This window comes from Triticum aestivum, chromosome 5A, assembly GCF_018294505.1.
Source record: "Triticum aestivum cultivar Chinese Spring chromosome 5A, IWGSC CS RefSeq v2.1, whole genome shotgun sequence".
In the NCBI taxonomy this organism is placed as follows: domain Eukaryota; kingdom Viridiplantae; phylum Streptophyta; class Magnoliopsida; order Poales; family Poaceae; genus Triticum; species Triticum aestivum.
In genome coordinates, this window is record NC_057806.1 from 712,378,886 (window position 1) to 712,399,659 (window position 20,774).

At 44.4% G+C, this 20,774-nt stretch overlaps 4 protein-coding genes across 10 annotated transcripts in view; 3 read left to right on the forward strand and 1 right to left on the reverse strand.

Moving 5' to 3' along the window:
* The first annotated feature begins 273 nt into the window (after positions 1–273).
* LOC123106207 (kinesin-like protein KIN-14E) lies at positions 274–6,168 on the forward strand. 3 transcript variants are annotated; one of them, XM_044528430.1, is made up of 20 exons: positions 282–615; positions 831–1,132; positions 1,226–1,397; positions 1,498–1,574; positions 1,656–1,833; positions 1,928–2,037; positions 2,135–2,234; positions 2,315–2,401; positions 2,491–2,667; positions 2,834–3,107; positions 3,253–3,414; positions 3,505–3,720; positions 3,801–3,838; positions 3,984–4,147; positions 4,243–4,368; positions 4,502–4,621; positions 4,713–4,784; positions 4,895–4,957; positions 5,097–5,159; positions 5,269–6,168. In XM_044528430.1, the coding sequence occupies exons 1-20, from the start codon at positions 417–419 to the stop codon at positions 5,923–5,925; spliced, it is 3,357 nt and encodes a 1,118-aa protein (XP_044384365.1). In that variant the 5' UTR covers positions 282–416; the 3' UTR covers positions 5,926–6,168. The 3 variants fall into 3 exon arrangements, with proteins under 3 accessions (XP_044384364.1, XP_044384363.1, XP_044384365.1); XM_044528428.1 differs by having other exon boundaries at positions 275–615; positions 3,253–3,720; XM_044528429.1 differs by lacking the exon at positions 4,713–4,784 and having other exon boundaries at positions 274–615; positions 3,253–3,720.
* Positions 6,169–6,785: 617 nt separating this feature from the next.
* Positions 6,786–8,555, forward strand: LOC123106208 (probable RNA-binding protein EIF1AD). Its single transcript, XM_044528431.1, has 4 exons — positions 6,786–6,902; positions 6,982–7,033; positions 7,144–7,270; positions 8,414–8,555. The coding sequence occupies exons 1-4, from the start codon at positions 6,786–6,788 to the stop codon at positions 8,553–8,555; spliced, it is 438 nt and encodes a 145-aa protein (XP_044384366.1).
* A 1,461-nt stretch (positions 8,556–10,016) lies between these two features.
* On the reverse strand, positions 10,017–15,124 carry LOC123101889 (alanine--tRNA ligase). The gene is made up of 12 exons (XM_044523134.1): positions 15,071–15,124; positions 14,815–14,955; positions 14,529–14,675; positions 14,279–14,431; positions 14,009–14,144; positions 13,156–13,252; positions 12,798–12,918; positions 11,966–12,034; positions 11,009–11,059; positions 10,781–10,876; positions 10,463–10,561; positions 10,017–10,209 (listed from the first exon to the last, which is right to left on the reverse strand). Exons 1-12 carry the CDS (start codon positions 15,122–15,124, stop codon positions 10,042–10,044), a joined length of 1,332 nt encoding a protein of 443 aa, XP_044379069.1. The 3' UTR covers positions 10,017–10,041.
* Positions 15,125–17,428: 2,304 nt separating this feature from the next.
* Positions 17,429–20,774, forward strand: part of LOC123106209 (germinal center kinase 3) — an 8,415-nt gene continuing 5,069 nt past the window's right edge. For 2 of the 5 annotated variants that reach the window (XM_044528434.1, XM_044528435.1), the window contains exons 1-8: positions 17,429–17,734; positions 18,353–18,607; positions 18,687–18,811; positions 18,916–18,960; positions 19,417–19,498; positions 19,767–19,835; positions 19,990–20,160; positions 20,237–20,287. In XM_044528434.1, the coding sequence (XP_044384369.1) occupies positions 17,540–17,734; positions 18,353–18,607; positions 18,687–18,811; positions 18,916–18,960; positions 19,417–19,498; positions 19,767–19,835; positions 19,990–20,160; positions 20,237–20,287 (993 nt within the window). In that variant the 5' untranslated portion in view covers positions 17,429–17,539. Of the gene's footprint in view, positions 17,735–18,313; positions 18,608–18,686; positions 18,812–18,915; positions 18,961–19,416; positions 19,499–19,766; positions 19,836–19,989; positions 20,161–20,236; positions 20,288–20,774 lie in introns of all 5 variants that reach the window. The other 3 variants (XM_044528432.1, XM_044528433.1, XM_044528436.1) reach the window with 2 other exon arrangements.

Genomic DNA, 20,774 nt, shown 5'->3' on the forward strand with positions numbered 1-20,774 from the left:
GATTCAAGGAAGTCTGGTGGCATCTTTCCATTCCCTCCCTTGGTTCGGATTCAAGGCAGTCCGACGGTGGCGGTGGCGAGCAATGCATCACCGACGGATTCCTTCCTTCCCTCCCCTCCCCTCTTGGTGCAAATTTCTTCTCTTTTCCTTCCTCACCGACAAGCACTCGTCCTCAAGAACCAACAGAGTCATCCTTCCCTTGCTTCGGATTTAAAGAAGTCTGGTGGCATCTTTCTATTCCCTCCCTTGGTTCGGATTCAAGGCAGTTGATGCTACGCGTTTTGCCCAACAGTTTGCATAGGCAAAGCCGAAGCCGAGCACACACACAGCGGCAGCAACCCATCCATATCCATATTTTTCGAAATCCGAATCCAAATCCATCTCCTCCATCCTCCTCTCGCGGCGGCTCCGACCCCATGGACCCGATGGAAGGCGACGCGGCGAGCGCGGCGGGCGACGACCCCATGGACTTCACCTGGACCGCGGGCGTCGACCCCGACCCCGACCCCGCGCCCAACCCGCCGCAGGAGGCGGAGGCGGAGGCGGAGTCCATGATCCTCGTCTCCGGCCCGCGCGTCGCCGTCTCCGGCCTCAGGCGGGCCGACTGCCGCGCAGGTGCTGCTCCCCTCCCCTTCCCCTTCCCCTTCTTCCCTTCCCCTTCCCCTGCTTGGCTATTAGTTTCAAGAGAGCGTGGATTTGGCTCCCGCTGTCCGTCCGTCCGTCCGTGTATCGCAATTCGCAACTAGTAGATGAGATCTGGCTACTTGCAAGATTCATAATAAATAAATCTCATTTCTGTAGCCCTCTCTCTCTCTCTCTCTCTCAACCAGGTGAATGCGTCCTGTTCGTCAACTCCGGCGGGTGCGCCATCCAAGGCGACCATCCCTCTGCAAACTTGTTTTCCAGCGACTCTTTCTTTCAAGGAGGGGAGTCGATAGAGACATCCGAGACCATAGTTGAAGGCGGCGACTATCCCTCGCTCTACAGCTCGGCACGCTACGGCGATTTCACCTACACATTCGACGGCCTTGCCCCTGGAGACTATTACCTGGATCTGCATTTCGCGGAGATAGTGCACACTGCCGGGCCAACAGGAATCAGATCTTTTGATGTCCTCGTGCAACAAGACAAGGCAAGCTCACCCACTTGTTTCTCTCATAAATTTCGTTGCATGCTTTCCTTATCCACATCTGGTGGCTCAAACAGTCTGCCTTTTTCTTCACAGATTTTGTCTCAACTTGATGTGTTCAAGGTGGTCGGAGGTAACAGGCCCCTTCAGGTTCTTGACATCAGGGCTTTTGTCGGGAGCAATGGTGCTATCATCATCGATTTCAAGGGAGTAAGAGGAAACCCCATGGTTTGTGGCATCTGCATTCGGAAATCCCCAGCAACACCAGGTAGCTGGTTTATTTATTTTAGATGCAAACAATGTATGTGCTCATTCACAAGCTTGCATTCCTTTCCCGTCGATAAATAATCTTTGCGTTGAACATGCAGCGGCAAAGTTAGGTGCACGCGGGAGTGGCTTATGCAAAAAATGCTTAACTGATGTTGAGATTTCTTCACCTATTCAGGTCAGTTTTTCTCACAAACTGTTTTACCATCCTATCTCATGTATGTAATCCTGATACATGATCAATGTACCCAAATTGCAGAAAAGGACAGCTAAACTCATCTCAAAGTACGAAAAACAGATCGAGGAGCTAACCAGCCAGTGCTCCATCAAGTCTGACGAGTGCTCCATGGCGTGGTCTTTAGTAGAATCTACCAATCAAGAACTTGACAGGCTTAAGATGGAGCTTCACCAAAAGCTTGTGCAAACTGATAATTTTGGTAAGTACCAGACTATTGCATTAAACATCGTCCTATCCTTGTTTTGCTTATATAGGTATATGATTGTTCTAATATATAATATAATAACTTGCAGAACAAGTCCTTGACACACAAACGGACCAACTAAGAAAAGTTTCTCAGAACTACGAAAATGACAAGAAACTATGGGCTGCTGCCATATCTAACTTGGAGAGCAAAATCAAGGTAATGCTCTGATTTACTGTCTGCAAGATCACAACAACCACAAGAAATGGTAAATGGTTGCTGTAGCTGCTGCTAATTGTATCTTCGTAATACTCAGGCCATGAAACAAGAGCAAGCACTGTTATCTCTTGAAGCACACGACTGTGCGCACGCGATTCCTGATTTGAGTAAGATGATTGAAGCTGTTCGAGCCTTAGGTAATACCTGACTCTGAAGTGGGATTGTTACACAGCTTTTCAAGTATTTAACAAAGCATTGCATGTTTTTGGTATTGCAGTTGCACAGTGTGACGATCTGAAAATGAAGTACCACGAGGAGATGGCCAAGAGAAAGAAACTTCATAATATTGTCCAGGAGACAAAAGGTGCCTATTGCCCCCTCTGTATTCAGATGCTTACACTCATTTCCAGAATTTGGTCGGGACAATGACTCTGGCTATCTCTTTTATTTCAGGAAATATTAGAGTTTTCTGCAGATGCCGCCCCTTGAGCAAAGTTGAGACATCGTCAGGGTGCAAATGTGTTGTAGATTTTGATGGAGCAAATGATGGCGACATTGGGATTATAAATGGTGGAACAGCAAAAAAGACATTCAAGTTTGACAGAGTCTACACCCCAAAGGATGACCAAGGTATCTCTTGGTACTATGGAGCCTGTATTAGCTTTTTGTTGTCTTTCACAACTGTTCTTACAATGCGAATGTTGCTAATTCTAGTTTATACTTCCAAGTAATGTTGGAGTTTCCAATCATAAAATTTTCTTTGTTTGTCTAATATACAAGTTGTATCCATGAACAGCTGAGGTTTACGCCGATGCATCTCCACTAGTCACGTCAGTGCTAGATGGATACAATGTATGCATATTTGCATACGGACAAACAGGAACCGGGAAGACCTTCACCATGGAAGGGACTGAAAGGAACAGAGGAGTAAACTATAGAACTCTGGAGGAGTTGTTCAAGATTGCTGAGGAGAGAAAAGACACTGTCACGTACAACATATCTGTTAGTGTGCTTGAGGTGTACAATGAACAAATCAGAGACCTCCTTGCAACATCCCCTTCATCTAAGAAGTAAATCACTTCCCTTTAGTACCCTTCATTTTGTTTCACAATAGTTCATCTAAGAAGTACAGCCACTTCCCTTTGGCACCCTTCCTTATTTTTTTGTTCACAATAGTACCATGTTGTGGTAACCTGTGTATCTTTGCATATGTAGGTTGGAGATCAAACAAGCAGGTGAAGGATCCCATCATGTGCCCGGCATAGTTGAGGCCAAAGTTGAGGACATAAATGAAGTTTGGGATGTCTTACAAACTGGAAGCAATTCGAGGGCTGTAGGGTCAAACAATGTGAATGAACACAGCAGTCGCTCACACTGGTTGGTCATAACTAACATTATTTTTCATTTCTCCATGGAGTACCTTCCTGCTTGTGGTAAAAATGGTTTGACCTTTATCATTTTTTTCAGCATGCTTTGTATCATGGTTAGAGCAAAGAACCTGATAAATGGGGACTGTACAAGAAGTAAGCTTTGGTTAGTTGATCTTGCTGGAAGCGAGCGGTTAGCCAAGACAGACGCGCAAGGTGATCGGCTCAAGGAAGCACAAAATATCAACAGGTCGCTTTCTGCTTTAGGGGATGTCATTTCTGCTCTTGCTTCCAGAAGCAGCCACATCCCTTACAGGTTTGCACTCTGAGTCAGTAACGGGTTTGCACCTATCAGCTCCTGTTTTCTCACTGTCTTGATGCTTTTCTTCTGCCCAGGAATTCCAAGCTGACGCACTTGCTCCAAGACTCTTTAGGTAACTTGATCTGTTTGTTGCTGTGGAACAAATACCACATCAACAATATACCAAATATTAACCATTTCTGTTCCTCTTGCATTCTCTCACTTGGCTACGTGATTAATTTGCTTTTTTCTGTTCTTCTCCACAATTGCGGTAACAGGAGGGGATTCGAAAGCCCTAATGTTTGTGCAAATTAGCCCATCCGACAATGATGCGTCGGAAACCTTGAGTTCGTTGAACTTTGCAAGCCGTGTCCGTGGTATAGAACTGGGCCCAGCAAAGAAGCAGGTGGACACAGCCGAGCTTCAAAAGGTCAAACAGATGGTGAGTGTCGGTATTGCCTTCTGCTGAAGCTTCTTAGTTCTGCGCCTGCTTGAAGCTGAACTGATGGGTATTTCTGCTGGGTGAACGTGTGTCAGCTTGAAAGGTCTAAGCAGGAAGCCAAGCTTAAGGAGGAATCTTTGAGAAAGCTGGAAGAGAACTGTCAAAATTTAGAGAGTAAAGCCAAGGGAAAAGAGCAGCTTTACAAAAACTTGCAAGACAAGGTATGTGCAGTTGAGGAGGAGGCTAATGTTTCAGTTTCAAATATCTGACTGAATCTTGTGTTGACTCTTCTAGACTGCTTTTCTTCACTTGTAAATTGTGGCTGACAGACTTTCTGTAATAACTTGATTGAAGGTGAAGGAGCTTGAAAGCCAACTAGACTCTAAGATGCATTCTCAAATTACGTCGGAAAAGAGTCAGCTTTCTGGAAAACTTAAGGAGAAGGAAGAAGCATGTACTGCGCTACAGCACAAGGTAACGTAGGAATTGGAAGTGGTTAATTAATGTCGTTAACAGCTAGTAATTTGTGTAAGGTAAGGCAGATAATAATGCTATCCTGTTGCAGATAGTGGAGTTGGAGCGTAAGCTTGGACAGCAGCAGCAGTCAGACTCTGAGGTCGCAGCTCTTAAGCAAACGGTACAGAACTCAATTGAATCTTTTACCTGGATAACAATCATCAATCAATGGGCATTATTAACAACAAGAGACTTGGGTTGATTTGATTATGTGCCTTTTTCTTGTTTCAGATTGAGGAGGTGGAGCTGAAACTAAAGGAGCAGGAAGAGCAAAGATCAGCTGCAGAATCAAAGGTTGGTTGTTTCCTAGCTGCGCTGCATCTGCACGTATTTGGTTTCTTTGATCATCCATGCTGGTGTAGATTCTGAAACCACCGGGTAGCTGACACTTGTATATTATTCATCATCATTCATAAAACTAAGAAATGTGCAGGCAATGGAAATGGGGCAAGAACTCTTGGAAGCACAGAAAACAGAGTCAATGCTTCAGAGCAAGGTGGCTTAGCCTTTTCTCAGAGCTCTGCTCTCATTTCTTGCCTTACATTTGGAGGGCACTACACTAGTTAGTAATGCAGAGCCTGATGCCTGTGTCCATGTTATTTCAGCTGCTCGACCTCGAGAAGAAGCTGCAGGAGATGACAAAACTCAAAGACGCAAGCACGATGCCTGACCCAAAACCTCAAGACGCTAGTAGCACGATGATGCCTGAACCAAAGCCTCAAGGCACTAGTAGCACGACGATGCCTGAACCCTCAAACAATAATCTAGTCACAAGGGTTCTTCCTGCCACCCCTGTGGAGACAAACGTGGTGCCGGCTTGTTGTGCGAGGGAGGAGGCGATGAGCGAGAAGGCGCAGCAGCACCGCCGCATCCTGAGGAGCTCCGACTCGGCCAACAAGCGCTCCCTGTTTGCCCCGGAGGCGGCCGTCGTGAACGAGAGGAAGAGGAAAGGGGAGGAGAGCCACCCTCGTGCGGGTGGCGGTGGCGGTGGCGGTGGCAGGCAGAACGCCGGGCGGAAGAGGAGCAGCATGCAGGGTGAGGTCGAGAACCAGCTCCCTGCTGCCGCCGCCGCCGTGGCGAGGAAGAGGAGCCTGCAGGGCGGCGAGGTGAGGTCGAAGAGGGCGTCGATCCCGGCGAGGCCTTGGACGTCGGCGGCTGCTGCTGCGCAGAAGGTGGTGGTGGCTCCTGGTTCCAGGATGACCAGGCAGCAGCAGCAGCAGGCGGCGGCGAGCAGCAACAAGACCAAGGGGTGGGTGAGGTGAGGTAGGCTGCGAGCGTTTAGGTGCGTGTGTTGTAGTAGATGAGATGAGATGAGATGAGATGAGATGAGATGAGACGGGACGGGGACGGGACGCCATTGCATTTGCATTGCTCTAGTGATGACCGACTTGTGTGTAACTTTGTTTGTTTGTAGTATTTGTACTTTATACTAGTTGGTACGTACTGCAGAGTTGCAGTGAATGAATGAATGAATGAATCACAACCTGTGTGTTGTTGTTGTTGTTGTTGTTGTTGTTGTTATACTAGTTTTCATAAGTTGGTTCTTTTTTTTTTGAGGTAATTGTAAGTTGGTTCAATGGTGGGGGTCCCTCATCATCTTAACACATAGCTCTGCCTCAATTATAATTACTCTATTGTCTCTGCATGGATTCATGAATTTACCACTCTATACCAATTTTGTTGGTTACACCATGGACATGCGCTGTTTTGAGCTGGATATCGTTACAGCATAAACATTTTGAAAAAGGACCTTAAGAATATAAAATTGTCAGAACTAAAATGATTTTTTTATAAAATTTGTAAACGCTCATTTGAAGTAGTGTTATAAATAATGTTTAGAGGGGCCATTGATTTGCTAAATAAAGGCCCAAGGTTGGAAGGCCCACTATCACATCACGTGGTGGGCTGGGCGTGTTATGTGCTGACGTTCTGCATGCAGTCCTCCTACCCTAACTAGTTCCCCACCAGAGCACACCCGCCGCCGATGCCGCCGCTAGCTCGCCGCCGTCCGCCTCCTTCCCTGTGGGCAGGCAGCACCGCAGCAGTGTTGAGTCCAGCACCAGCACCAGAAGCAGAACCTTCCCTCTGTCGGTGGTCCGTTCGTCCGTTGAGGAGGGCAAGAATGAAGGGCGGTAGGAAGAACCTGTGGCGCGCGTGCGGGGAGGGCACCGCGGTGACGCTGGCGGAGGGCGAGAGCATCATGCAGGTCGTCACGCTACGCGGCTCAAACCTCATCGAGGTACCTTCTTACCTTCTTTCCCTCTCTCTTAAAAATTGCTTCTTGCTTTTCACTCACTCTGCCGCCGTGCTGGTTTTAGGTGACCGACGGCGAGGGCGTCAAGTCTCACAAGAGCTTCTGGATCAAGAACGGTCAGTCAGTTGATGATGATGCTCCTTTTGTTTGCCACTAACTTACACCTGATGATGATGATGATGATGAATGAATGAATGAATGAATGAATGAATGAGTGAATGTGCAGGGAATTTCGTGGTTCTGGATGCTATTGGCAGGGACGAGGCTCTCGAATCTGGAAGCAAGATAGCCTGTGTCGTCTCACGCGTCCTCTTTCACGACCAGGTTCGCGCCCTCGAGAAATCCGGCCAATGGTCACTCTCTGCTCTGCTGCTCCCTCAATGAATATTTACTGCACTAACTACTTGTTGACAAAGTAAACATTAGCTAGTTACTACTTACTTGGAGTGGATTTATGTCCCCTAAATGCAAGTATGCAAATTCTAGGACAAGTTTGTATGTACTGGAGACCTGTCCTAGTCCTAGCAATATATCCTACTTACCAAGCTGCAGTATAGGCTTGTATGTAGTGTGTTCTACTTCTATCACCCAGGCCAAGATGTACAATAATAATTTTCCAATTCTAGGCACAACTCAAGACTTCCTTTTGTCGCGATAGAATTTAATTTGTAAGAATACACCCTCCTAGCCTAGTCCTGGCAATATGTCTAAATTTCTTGGGTTTATGATAGCTGTCTGTTACTCCCTCCGTCCCATAATATAACATCATTTTGCAAGCTATGTTAGGTTGCAAAATGGTCTTATGTTATGGGACGGAGGGAGTACTTAACTATATGTCTGCTGTGGTTGCTTGTAATCTGATATTATGACCTACTTCCCAGTTTGTGGTAGTTTGTCTGGCTGTTTTAGTAATAGTACCTCTGTCCCATATTAACTGACGCTCAAATGAATGTATCTAGACGCATTTCAGTGCTAGATACATCTGTTCGAGCATCAATTAATATGCGACGGAGGGACTATAATGTATGCATACGATGGCTTGGAAACACTATAGTTGTTTAACCTTCCAATTTTCTAAAAAATCGGATCAAATTCACTTTCCATGTGATATGCTGGTAGGTGGTAGCCAGTGCTGCATTTCAACAGCCTAAATGGTGTGGTAAAAACAAAATATTAGGGCAAACAGCCTAAATGGTTTGATTCTGGTTTTGCATGCTCTGATGGAACATGGAAATGATACCGAGCACTGATACTATATGAAAATGTTGATGTGATATAAGTTGATGGCAAAATTCTAATACTCCATTGTACTAAATAAGCGACAATTAATGTGGATCGGAGGGAGTAATGAAGATCCTAAAATATTTCCAGAAGGTCTTGTAATAATAATGTGCCAGTTTGTTGGTTTTCGTACGAGCTCTGCATCAGTAGTCTATCTACTTGATAAAATCAGGATTGTTAGCTTGTTACTGATTCACTCATCTTTCTTATGCCAGGCCGGCTATCTTCAAGTCAAGTCCCAATGGGTGGGCGACAGGGCCACAAGGAACGACATCACAGGCTGAGGAAGAGCACAACTCTGATGAAGACGACGATGATCATATGCCGCCACTTGAGGCAAACATGAACAAAAAATAGACCGTTTGACGTGCATTCCGATACAGAAAGTGACTCTGATTCTTGAACTGGTAGACGACTTGGGAATAGTCATCATCCTATGGTTACCGTCCACCTAATGTATTTATGCTTGTCGAATTTGGGCATGACATCATAAACTTACGGCCCAATCTGTCAAAGATATAGTAGTCAGTGCGTGCGTTTTGTCGACATTAAGTGGCAGGGCATGTGGAGGCCTGTCACCTGTAGTGTAATATATGAAGAAAACAAGAATGTTGCACCTAGCTTATTGTGGTTGTGGATGTTATTGTGCAAGTCTGCTTGCTTTCCACCTTGAAAGTGGATTGAAAAGGACCCAGCAAGCTAGCTTTGCTTTGCTTTGCCCTGCCTAGTTAATTCCAGTTGTACTAGGTCTCAAGATGGTGCCACAACTGCACAAGAAACAAATTCACCGATTTTGACAATTCAAGTCACACAAATTGATATGATTTACTCCTACTGATGAACAACTCTTGCCATATGAGAGCCTCAACAAATTAAGCTACCTACCTTTAGAGGAGAGGAGCATAATATATATATATATATATATATATATATATATATATATATATATACCAAACATATATGGGATTTTATATATATATATAGTTACTATGAGGTCCAGCGTTTAATCATTGAAAGGTTAAAATATTTAAACTTAAAAGTTAGCGCAGGTAAAGTAATTAATACTAAGGAAAATCTAAATATAAGGTGTAGAGTAAATCCTTCTGAAGAGCATATCTGGCATTCATCTCATAGCCAGTTAAATACGGTTGTTGATTTGATATATAACTTTTACATATCTTGGGGAAAAAGACAAGATAATTTAGACCAAAAATTTGAAAGTTTATTCAAAGAATACCAAAAGCTTGCTGATAAGTATTCAGGTTTGAATAATAAAATTGATCTAGCTTTACATAAGCTAGAGGAAGCAAAAGCAAGACAGAATACAGTTTCCAAGAATAACGATTATATTAAAGAAGAAGTGTTATCAATAGGCCGTTACTTAAGTAAAGGCAAAGAGTCACTCACACGCACTGATTCAAGACAAGATATACTTGAAATAAAAAAGTTGGTGCAAGAGGTTAAAACCTTGATTATCTCATAATTATATGACCGAATATACTCAAGCATTAAACGAAGTAGCTAAATACCTGTCACCTCCTGTCGGGTTTTCAGACCACGACTCTCCAAAAGAAGATTCCAAAGTAATAATAAGACAAAATAACACAATCATCCAACTATTAATTCAAGTATTAGATAAGCTAAAAAGTGTTCAAAAAAATTCCAAAGTAATCCAAACTATTACATTAAAAAATTCCAAACTATTAATTCCAAAGTAATCCTCCTGTAGTAATGGCCCCACATGACAATTACATTAAAAAAATTGAATGTCATGCTTATTCAGTAGGTGAGCTGACAATTCATTGCATGATTGCAACTCAAGAGGTGATTGCACTTGACATTTTCATTCAACTACACCAACATGACACTGTTGAAAGTGAAGTTGTACCTGACCACCCTGTTCTGCATAGAAGCTTGTGCTTTCCAAAACAAGACCAAAATCTTCATCACCAGATGCAGAGGCTATGAACTCTGAGCCAGTATAGATAGCTTTCACCACACTGCTATGTACCTGCAAAAAAAAATTTAGGTACATCAGCCATAATCAATGTACAAGTGTTTAACCACAAGGCAAAATATGAACAGTGCAAGAACAATCAAAGCTAGTAGCCAGGTAAATTCAGAACTTGAAGGTGATTCGAAGAGGGGGATCGCTTTGTAAATTTTTGGGCCAAAGTAGAATGAAATTCTACAAAATCCCAAACAGGCACTGAATATTGGAAGGAACTGTGCTTAATAGCCAAACCATAAATAAATAATCTAACCTCGTGTTGGAATTTCGAGCTATCATTTGTGCTGGCAAGCCCCTGATTGCGCAGCTGCGATGTAGCATTAGCATCCAGGACAATAGATTTGCCGCCAGCCTGCAAGAAAAACATATATAACAAAATCAGAAATAAGTATGATATATAAACCGTAACAGACAAAAGTTGCCCAATCAATTGAGTATCAGTGGCATATAAGAGATGCTTAGTTTAGTTAATTACAACATTATTAAACAACAAAGAGCAGGAATATTACTTGGTATCATAAAAGACCACAAGTGAAGAATTAGGTTATATTTAAGAAGAAATAAATACAACCTTGTAGCGAGCATTCCTAGCCTTTTGCCTTGCTTCTTCCATAGAAACATTAAAACCCTCCATGTCAACAGATAGCCCAAAGTCAACTGCCATGACCTATGAGATAGGAAACAACGACGATACCAAGAAAAACAGACAATAAAAGCTTTAACAACAGCATAAACATGAAAATATAGCACTGTCAAATTAATTTGATAAGATTTACTGACAAAAACATGAAGAACAAACCTCCGTCAAATCAATTGGATAGCCATATGTGTCCCACAGAACAAATGCATCCTGAAAGTACAAATAACAGTTGCAATACATGAAAGATAGCAATATAAACTTGAAAAGTTCAGCAGGATGTAACAGAACATTGATAAACATAACCGAAGTATGATCTAAGAGACATGTTTCTATGCAGTAAACTCCCATTCTTAACATAAGGACGAGGAAAAAAATTATTCCACATTACTGTAGAGAATATGATCAAGTTTAGCAAATAGTCAAATTCCTTAGTTTTTGACATGTTTCTCGAATACGAAGGAATGAATAGAAATTAGAACGACACAATAGAGAATATGATCAAGTTAACCAGATAGTGCCTACACAATATTTAAAACGACATCTGAGAATAACTACCGACAACGTATCCGACAGATATCCAAGTTCTGGTTCCTAATGCCATTGTTAAGAGGTTTGGTCAGTTTGTAACTATCCAAACCATTTTCACCCCTACCAGCAAACCATTTTCATGACAGGATAGTTAGATTCTCAGGCGTTGTTCTTAAGGCGGTAAGGCGACCTAAGGTGAGCACCCACTGCCCTGAAAGCTAAGCACTTAAGGTTGGCAAACTGCAATGCACTGTCAGGGCGCCTTGCCACCTAAGTGTCCAAGGTAGGAAGCCTTAAAAATAATGCTTCGAGGACTACTGGAGAGTGAGGAAAGGCTAGAGATATTCAGATTAATCTTCACTTAATGAAAATGGATGACAACATCTTATTAATCATGATACCTTGTCTCTAACTTCATAATTTATATCATCTCCTAACTACTTTCAGTTGCCAATGGACATCAACATGAGATAACACAACATATGCTTAGACAACAAACGAACTAAAGTCTGCTTAGGTGCAAACATCTTCTAGTGAAAACAAAATAAATCAAGTAATACGGTGGTAATTCAAAACCAAAGCACTTGCCTGGCTACTAAGTACTGCCCCACCATTCTCCTTGACAGCATCTGCAGCTTTCTTAAATCTCTCATATCTCTGAAAATTACAACTGCACAATCAGTTAACCACCTGAACAGCCACAAGAACGGACAATACATATTATGATGGTTCTAAGAAAAAAAACGGTCAACTAAACTACGACTGTAAGCCTTCTTAGTCTCTGTTGCTATAATGAAACGCAATAGCAAGGCACCTAGTAGGAACCAACTAATGTGGAAACATAATATAAGCATGATAAACAGAATCATGCCCATGTGGAAACCAAATAAATTGGATTACTAATGGTCATTTCATAGAAAAGATGAGAACAATTTATCATGTATGCTAATTATTGTGATTGAACTAAGCTGATGTAAACCAAGATTGAAACCATCACCCTGGATGTGTTCCTTAATGTGTTGCCTCAAAACAAGACACTACCTGGTTACTCAGCACAGCACGCTAACATATTATATATATAAAGCCTTTAGCAGTATCTCACGAGCAAAACAGCGGTACAGAATATACAAGGTATAAACTGGCCCAGAGCCTCCGGCAACAACATAAATTTAGGTTATCTGATAACAAACTAGCTAAATTACTTTGAGATTAACACATGTTTACAAGGATAAAACAATTTAGGTTATCTGATAACAAACTAGCTAAATTACTTTGAGACTAACACATGTTTACAAGGATAAAACACTGCCTAAGAGTGTGCAAACACTCGGATTTGATTGCAATGAAATTACTTCAACAAACATCACTTGGGCCAAATTGATGTCACTGATATGCAAATACTCCTGGCAACCAATATTACCTTCGCTAGAGTGTTCTCAAAGCTTGCCTCTTCTTCTTTAATTATATCTTTAATCTTCTTTTCATTGTCCTTCAGCTCAGGAAACACATCACCCATCACTCGGACAAAAACATCTACAAGGCTGTACAAGAAAGATACAAAACAATGGCATATCAAATACTAGCTTTAAGAACATAGTTTAAATTAGCTAGAATCCTGTGTGGCATAGTTTCTTTTCTTCTTGTCATATGACATCTCTACAGTCATCCTCATAAGCCTTACATTGCCTGTTTAGCATCCCGAGTAAACAAAAGGCTATGCAAAGTATACCATTAACTAAAAAGTACAGAATACAACAGATGCAGGTTACAGTTCTTACGAGCTAAAAAATCCTTGCTTTGCCATCAATTTTTGATGACCAAAGTGAACAGCACGTCTAAGTATACGCCTTAGAACATACTCTCTTCCCTCATTTCCTACAGCAAAATTCCTATTAGAACAAAGAAACATCATTGTATAACACAAAACAAAGCCCTGAAACATTGTAAAAATACTGCTAAACAACATTCCTCAGTAGGGGCCCATCTGAAATCTAAAAAAAATGGTCTGCAATGAACTAAACCCACATAAATTTAGCATCTATGACTTCATATTTACATGAAGGGCATTAATGCATTTCTTCTTAAAACAGGAAATGCAACCCAGGTCCCCAAACTAGTGATTTTGACACATGGATGCCTAAACTAAAATTAATCAGTCAGGTTCAAAACAACTAGCCTCCGTAGAGTGACTAGTCATTTTGGCTGAAGATGGGCGGTACAGTGATCTATCTTTTTTTTCATTCAAATTCTTCAAAATTGGAAATAACAAACAATTGGTGACTTTATTATGCCCATAAACTTCATTTTATTCCAGTGCCACATCCATATCTTGAATAAAAATTATCTTACATATGTAAGAGAAAATTTGGGAGCATGATAAATTTCAAATGAACTTATATTTGAGGAACCAAAATAACACAAGCGCACAAGCTTATTATTCTCACTTGTGGACATATATGAGATAGAGCTACTTAAACATCCTATTGTGTAGGATGTAATGCAGCAAGCAACTTAACAAGGCATTTAGATGTACTATTATTATTATCCATCTGTTTACACAACTAAATAATACTTATATGGATGGCAATCGTTTTAAATAATGTGTCCCCAACGAAAACAGTATGAGCTCACCAGGTTGAGAACCATCAGCAATAGCAAAAGAAAGGGTTCTTATGTGATCTGCAACAACCCTATATGCCATATCAACTTTCCCAACATCATCGGATCCTACTTTACCAGAGTATGGTTGAATTCCAGCGCCTGCCAGCTGCATTCATAATGCATAACGGATTGACAATGAATATCATTTACTTTAGGCAACAATTTATTGCTTCAGCAAAATAATCTAGTCACAACTCACAAGCACAAAAGAAGCTGCAAGTGCGCATCTGGGAAAAATACCTTGTGGATGGCATCAAATAACGGCATGAATACATCTGTGTCGTAATTGCTCATTTTATTCTGAAGGGTAGAAGTTAAACGCTCAAAGCCCATTCCAGTGTCAACGTGTTTTGCTGGCAAGGATCTCAAAGTAGCGTCTGATTCCCTGTTGAACTGGGTATTAAAATAGCCAAATGTCAGTGCATAGTAGAACAGATAAAAAGCAAATAGGAGTGTTGCACGCACAAAACAGAGTAACTGGCATGTTAACCTGAATAAACACAAGATTCCATATCTCAATACATGTAGGGTCATCATTATTGACTAATGAGGCTGCGTCACGGTTGCCAATACGGTCAAAATGAATCTCTGTGCATCGGCCGCAAGGACCTGTGTCGCCCATCTCCCAAAAGTTATCCTGCTCAAAGAATGCATTGTTGTCATACTCTTCTTTAATAGGGACATTCAGACAGCAGTATAAGCCCGGCAGAAACGAAGATACAACATAATGCCCAAAACAGCCAGGAACTCGACCAACAAAGCAAGCAGAATAGTACCTTGCAACCGAAAGGCAGAACTCTTTCATTCGGTAAATACTTCAACCATATGTCTTTCGACTCGGTGTCAGGAACAAGACCAGCTTTCTCATCACCACCAAAGTATGTTGCATAAATCCTATCAGTGGGCAATTTGTAGACCTGCACAAACATTACGTACATACATATGAAATAGCAATTCTTATTTCTGCTTGTGGGTTCATCAGGGAAGAAGATTGGTTGATAGGTAACATACCTGTGTGAGTAGTTGTCATGCGTATGCGATGGCCCCGTCCTTGAAGTAGTCCCTGAAGGACCAGTTGCCGAGCATCTCGAAGAAGGTGTGGTGGTAGGTGTCCTTGCCGATGGTGTCTGTCCGGCATTTTCCGATTTCTTTTCTTTTCTTTTCTTTTTTTTTTCTGGGAGGAGAAGAAGAAGCGAGGACCCCCGGTGGAGGAATAAACAATTTGGGACCACTACTGCACTGCACATGGACGGTCGGTCCCCAGCCCAGCCCAGCCCACTCCACTCCACGCGTCGGCCGAGGGCCTGCTGTTAAACAAACACGGAATGCCGACGACGCTGGTCCGCTCCGCCTCCACACCAGCACAGCACGAATCCTCTGTGCTCGCCCGGTGACCTGTACACTCATCTGATGATGCCCACGCGGCAAAGCATTTTTTTTAGCACAGCACAATCGTAGCCGCTCCTCCCTATGAGCGGCAGCGCACACACGTACACTCTACCCCTATGAGCATCTCCGAGAGACTATGTCGGCATAGCATCTACATATTTTACAAAGTCATCACAGGCAGACGAGAACGTCTCCTCCCTTGAAGGAACATCGCTGGAAGCCCGAAATAATTTTAGAAATAATGCAAGCACCAATGTTAAGTCTAGGACTTGAACCACGACGAGTTGACGATACCACTGTCCTTCTAAGGGCATCTCCAGCCGCGCCCCGGGAAGGCCTCCCCAGGCGTTTTTCTTGCGCCGGCGCCGAAAAATCGGCCCAATCGCGCCCCAGGAGCCCGATTTTCGCCGGCCTGGGCAGAAAACAGCGCTGGCGGACCCAGGCCGAACGGGGCGTGCTGGGGGCGTCGGGCGAACTTTTTTGGCGCGAAAAAGCCGTGGGCCCGCCGCGTCAGCGACACGGCTCTCTTCTCGCCCCTTCGTCGTCCTCATCGCCTCGTTTCCCGCGGCGAATCAATGCCAAAGCTGCCGCGCCGGGCGAACTTTTTTGGCGCGAAAAAGCCGTGGGCCCGCCGCGTCAGCGACACGGCTCTCTTCTCGCCCCTTCGTCGTCCTCATCGCCTCGTTTCCCGCGGCGAATCAATGCCAAAGCTGCCGCGCCGGGCGAACTTTTTTGGCGCGAAAAAGCCGTGGGCCCGCCGCGTCAGCGACACGGCTCTCTTCTCGCCCCTTCGTCGTCCTCATCGCCTCGTTTCCCGCGGCGAATCAATGCCAAAGCTGCCGCGCCGGGCGAACTTTTTTGGCGCGAAAAAGCCGTGGGCCCGCCGCGTCAGCGACACGGCTCTCTTCTCGCCCCTTCGTCGTCCTCATCGCCTCGTTTCCCGCGGCGAATCAATGCCAAAGCTCCCGCGCCGGGCGAACTTTTTTGGCGCGAAAAAGCCGTGGGCCCGCCGCGTCAGCGACACAGCTCTCTTCTCGCCCCTTCGTCGTCCTCATCGCCTCGTTTCCCGCGGCGAATCAATGCCAAAGCTGCCGCGCCGGTCAGCCTGCGCCATTGATGCCTCACGGGCGGTGCAGTGAAGGCCGGACGACGCGCGTCCCTCGCCCTCCCTCGCCCGCCATGCGTACACACGGCGGCCACGCGTACGGGCGGCGTCGCGGCCTATATAAGACGCGCACCAGCGTGCTCGGCGACCACACTCTCTCGCCGCCGTCGTTCCTCCCTCTCCTCTCTCTCGCCGTCGTTTCTCCCTCTCCTCTCTCTCGCCGTCTCCACCTATGGCCGAGAGCTTCTGGTGACGGCGCGGCGGCGAACGGCTTCGGCCGCCGCCATCTCCGCGAAGACGAGGCTCGCCTCCTTTACGAGGCCGGGTACCCGGTCCCGCCGGACATGCGGGTGCCCGGCGCGTGGAGGATTAGCGCCGGCGGCGTGCCGGGCGCACGTTGGAGGCCGTCCTCGAGTACATCGAGGGCGGCAACACGCCGCGCCTCGAGTACCCCGATCCCCGTCCTTCTCACGCCGCCGGGGAAGCTCCTGGACCCCGAGGCGCATGGAGACCGGGGGGTCCTCCTCGTCGTCCGGCGGCTCGCCCTGCCTCCGCCTCGTCAAGCCGGAGCCCCAGGGCACGCCGGTCAGTGCCCGCACGCGCAGCTCCGGCGTCCGCATCGGCGGCGCCAACGCCTCCCCACCCACCGGCCGCTTCGTCCTCGTCAAGCCCAAGCCAGAGCGCGGCCTCCCCGCGGAGTACGAGGAGATAGCCAGGCGCGGCATCACCACTCACAAGAGGCACAGACCGACAGACGAGACGATCTCTCTCTCGGATATGATATCTACCGCCCGCTCCCTCAGCCACTCACTGTCAAACGGGCACCACACAGAAGGGGGCCCACAGGTCATCGTGGGTTCCGCCAAGAGCAGCTCGCCTGCCCGCCACGTCGCCTCTCCTCTGTTGGAAGAGAAGGGAAGGGAAGGGAAGGGAAGGGAAGACACGAGTCAACGACCCCTCCCCCTCCTCTCTCTCACTCCAGCCCAGCCCAGGCCAAGCCGGCGGCGATGGTGAGGGGCGGGAGCATGCGCCGGCCCTCGCTGGCGGCGGTCTCGGAGTTCACCCTGTCGGCGGACGACTACAGGCTCATGGAGGAGGTGGGCTTCGGCGCCAACGCCGTCGTCTACCGCGCCATCTTCCTCCCCGCCAACCGCACCATCGCCGTCAAGTGCCTCCATCTCGACCGAATCAGCAGTAACCTCGTGCGTCAGGAGCTTTCTCTCTCTTTCTCTGTATTCTCCGAATCTATCTGTCTCTCTCCGATTTTCCCTCGCTCACACCCCTTCCTGCCTCTATACCAAATATAAAGGTATAGATTACTTCACTTGATCAGCTAGATTCTACTCTAGTACGTATGTGGGAAATTTGTTTGGAGGCGTATTATTTATTTATTGTGGATGGATGCACTCGAGATGCTCTGCCTGTGTGAAGAAGCTGGGACCATCCATCCATTTACAGCCTCTTTTTATATTTTTATTTATTTTGCACTCAAAATAAATAATACTATTAGCTTTAGTAGCATCAGGCTTTAGGTTTTTTCTATAGTTTCAAGGGATCGTGGATGCACATATTTTCTCTAGTTGGCCTGATCCCCTGAAATACCGCTTCCTCATTTCTCAAGCGCCAGCCAAACTGTATACTTACAAATGAAAATTAAAATAAGTGTTCATAGTGAATGGATTTGTATATTTACTGCTTTTTTCAGTCCCATGTAGTTTGCTGCTCTTCCCTCTTGGTGTTCCCTTTCTCCTCAAAATGACTCGTAGTGTATTTCACACCAGACCTCGCAATGGTACCTGATATCTATAGGTCCCTTCCAGGATGATGTTCGCAAGGAGGCTCAGATTATGAAGTTGATAGATCATCCTAATGTCATCAAGGCTTATTGCTCATTTGTTGTCGATCACAACCTTTGGGTCATAATGCCATTCATGGCAGAGGGTTCATGTTTACACCTAATGAAGGTCGCACATCCTGATGGCCTGGAGGAGCCTGTTATCTGCTCTATTCTTAAAGAAACACTCAAGGCTCTGGCTTACCTCCATGGCCAAGGACATATCCACCGAGATGTTAAGGTTGGCCTTTTCTGATCTATAAGGTTTGCCTTTGCTCATTTTATCAGAGCTTCTGATCAATGTATGTAACTTTGTGCAGGCGGGCAATATCCTTGTTGATAGCCCTGGTGTAGTGAAGCTTGGGGACTTTGGTGTATCTGCTTGCTTGTTTGACAGAGGTGATAGGCAAAGATCCAGGAATACGTTTGTGGGAACACCGTGCTGGTACCTGTGTTTTTCCGAATTTCTCCTTTCAGAGTCTCAATAAGTCTGAACGATTTAGGAAAATGCCCTGTTTGGTATGATATCTTCTTTTGTTTGGTGTTCAGGATGGCTCCAGAGGTTCTCCAGCCTGGAACCGGTTATAATTTCAAGTATGTTCTGAATATCATGCTCATGTTATATTTGCTACTCTAGAATACCTTTAGATGCAGTATTTCAAGTTTATTTGGTCATTTTTTAACTATAAACAAGCTATGTACATTGGAATCATACATTATTAGTACGCCTGTGGTCACTAAAGTAGTCTCTCGAATTTTATGTTTCTATTAAATGCTCAATCACTATCTCTAATTTGAAGAAATAAGGCTATCAATCTTTCTGACAGTTATCTTTTTCATCAGTCCACTTTATAATTGCAATACTCTTTATTTTCATTTCTATATGTTTTCTTCCATGCCGTTGTATTTTGAAAGGGGTCACTTAAGTATCGTCTCAGAATTTTATGATTAGATTAAATGCCGAACCACTATCCCTACTTTCAAGAAATCAGGCTAGCAATCTTTTTTACATTTGTGACGTGTGCTCACGACTATTTGCCCCCTGTGCAGAGCTGATATATGGTCATTTGGAATAACTGCACTGGAGCTTGCACATGGCCACGCTCCCTTCTCTAAGTACCCTCCCATGAAGGTAATGAGTTATTTCATTCTTTTGCAAAGTACAATACTTCTGTCCTTGTCCAGTTTTTCTGTCTTGGTAAAGAGCAAATACTATCAAGCAAGTGTTTGCTCAGCTTCATAATTGCTTTTTCTTCTGCAGTTGTTCTTTTATTTAAATTTTCACCTTGGTGTCCTGTTAGCAGTTAGCAGTTTGGTGTCTTGGTAAAGGGCATTGTCGAAGGTGGCAACCCATGTATGTTAACTTTCTGTTTAACTGCAGTTTACCTTGTTGGATGCAGGTTCTTCTCATGACCCTTCAGAATGCACCACCAGGTCTTGACTATGACCGCGATAGAAAATTCTCAAAGGTAGTACTGGCCCAGTTCTTGGCCTGTGTCTTGTGGTTATGTTTTAACAGCAATACCTACTTGTCTTAGGAAGCCGCTTCAGTTGTTATTACAGATTGGATATATCAGATTACAATGTTTACCTTTCTAATGAAGGCTTTTCAGCTGTAATCAGTCTTTCAAGGAAATGGTTGCAATGTGCTTGGTAAAAGATCAAACTAAGCGGCCAACAGCTGAGAAGTTACTAAAGCATTCATTTTTCAAGAACACAAAGGCCCCACAGCTGACAGTTAAGAGCATCTTAACCGATTTGCCCCCTCTGTGGGATCGTGTGAAGGCACTCCAGGTTTTGCTCTTGTGCTATCTTCTTCTTTTACTTGACACTGGAAACAATATCTCAGTAAATTACTGTGCTTTTTCAGCAAAAAGATGCAGCACACCTGGCTTCATCTGAACAGGAAGCACTTTCCATGGTTTGTGATATTAACACTCTCTTATGTTATTTTTTGCTTTTGGTGCAGTTCTTTCCATTTGAGGCCACGAAATTCTGCTTATTTTATTTACTCTATGCAAAGTGAACTAGCAATCTTGATGATTTTTGGAATCACAGAACAAAATAAGACTCACTAGCCAACCAATTTTAGAAGTTGATCTCATATGGGTAATTGGGTATAATATGACCATTGTTTTGACGATGAAGACGATAGCTAAAACATGTTTGAGCCAAGACATTGGTTTTGTATAATTAACCAAGTTAAGCTAGAAATCACTGAAAGATGCTCACCTGGATATGAGCTGTTTCGTTTCGCATACAAACAATTAATAACATTTTATTCAGTTTGCATAGAGATATCATGCCTACTTGCAAATTAAGGTGCTTCTGTTTGCTGTAGAGCTTTCCCTGCAAAGTGAACTTATACAGTACACTGTGTTGTAAACTTCTTTGTGGTGTTTTCTTTT

Bases quoted from the DNA above. Each gene is read 5' to 3' on its own strand.
- LOC123106207 (XM_044528428.1), top strand. From the start codon at position 417: ATGGACCCGATGGAAGGCGACGCGGCGAGCGCGGCGGGCGACGACCCC. The intron at 3,839-3,983 runs GTAACTTGATCT...TTGCGGTAACAG, and splicing joins CTTGCTCCAAGACTCTTTAG to GAGGGGATTCGAAAGCCCTA. The intron at 4,369-4,501 runs GTATGTGCAGTT...ACTTGATTGAAG, and splicing joins ACAAAAACTTGCAAGACAAG to GTGAAGGAGCTTGAAAGCCA.
- LOC123106208 (XM_044528431.1), top strand. From the start codon at position 6,786: ATGAAGGGCGGTAGGAAGAACCTGTGGCGCGCGTGCGGGGAGGGCACC. The intron at 7,034-7,143 runs GTCAGTCAGTTG...GTGAATGTGCAG, and splicing joins GAGCTTCTGGATCAAGAACG to GGAATTTCGTGGTTCTGGAT. The intron at 7,271-8,413 runs GTCACTCTCTGC...TTCTTATGCCAG, and splicing joins CTCGAGAAATCCGGCCAATG to GCCGGCTATCTTCAAGTCAA.
- LOC123101889 (XM_044523134.1), bottom strand. From the start codon at position 15,124: ATGCTCGGCAACTGGTCCTTCAGGGACTACTTCAAGGACGGGGCCATC. The intron at 14,145-14,278 runs GTATTTTTCCCA...TTATGAATGCAG, and splicing joins TATTTGATGCCATCCACAAG to CTGGCAGGCGCTGGAATTCA. The intron at 11,060-11,965 runs GCAAGTGCTTTG...TTGTACTTTCAG, and splicing joins GGGCAGTACTTAGTAGCCAG to GATGCATTTGTTCTGTGGGA.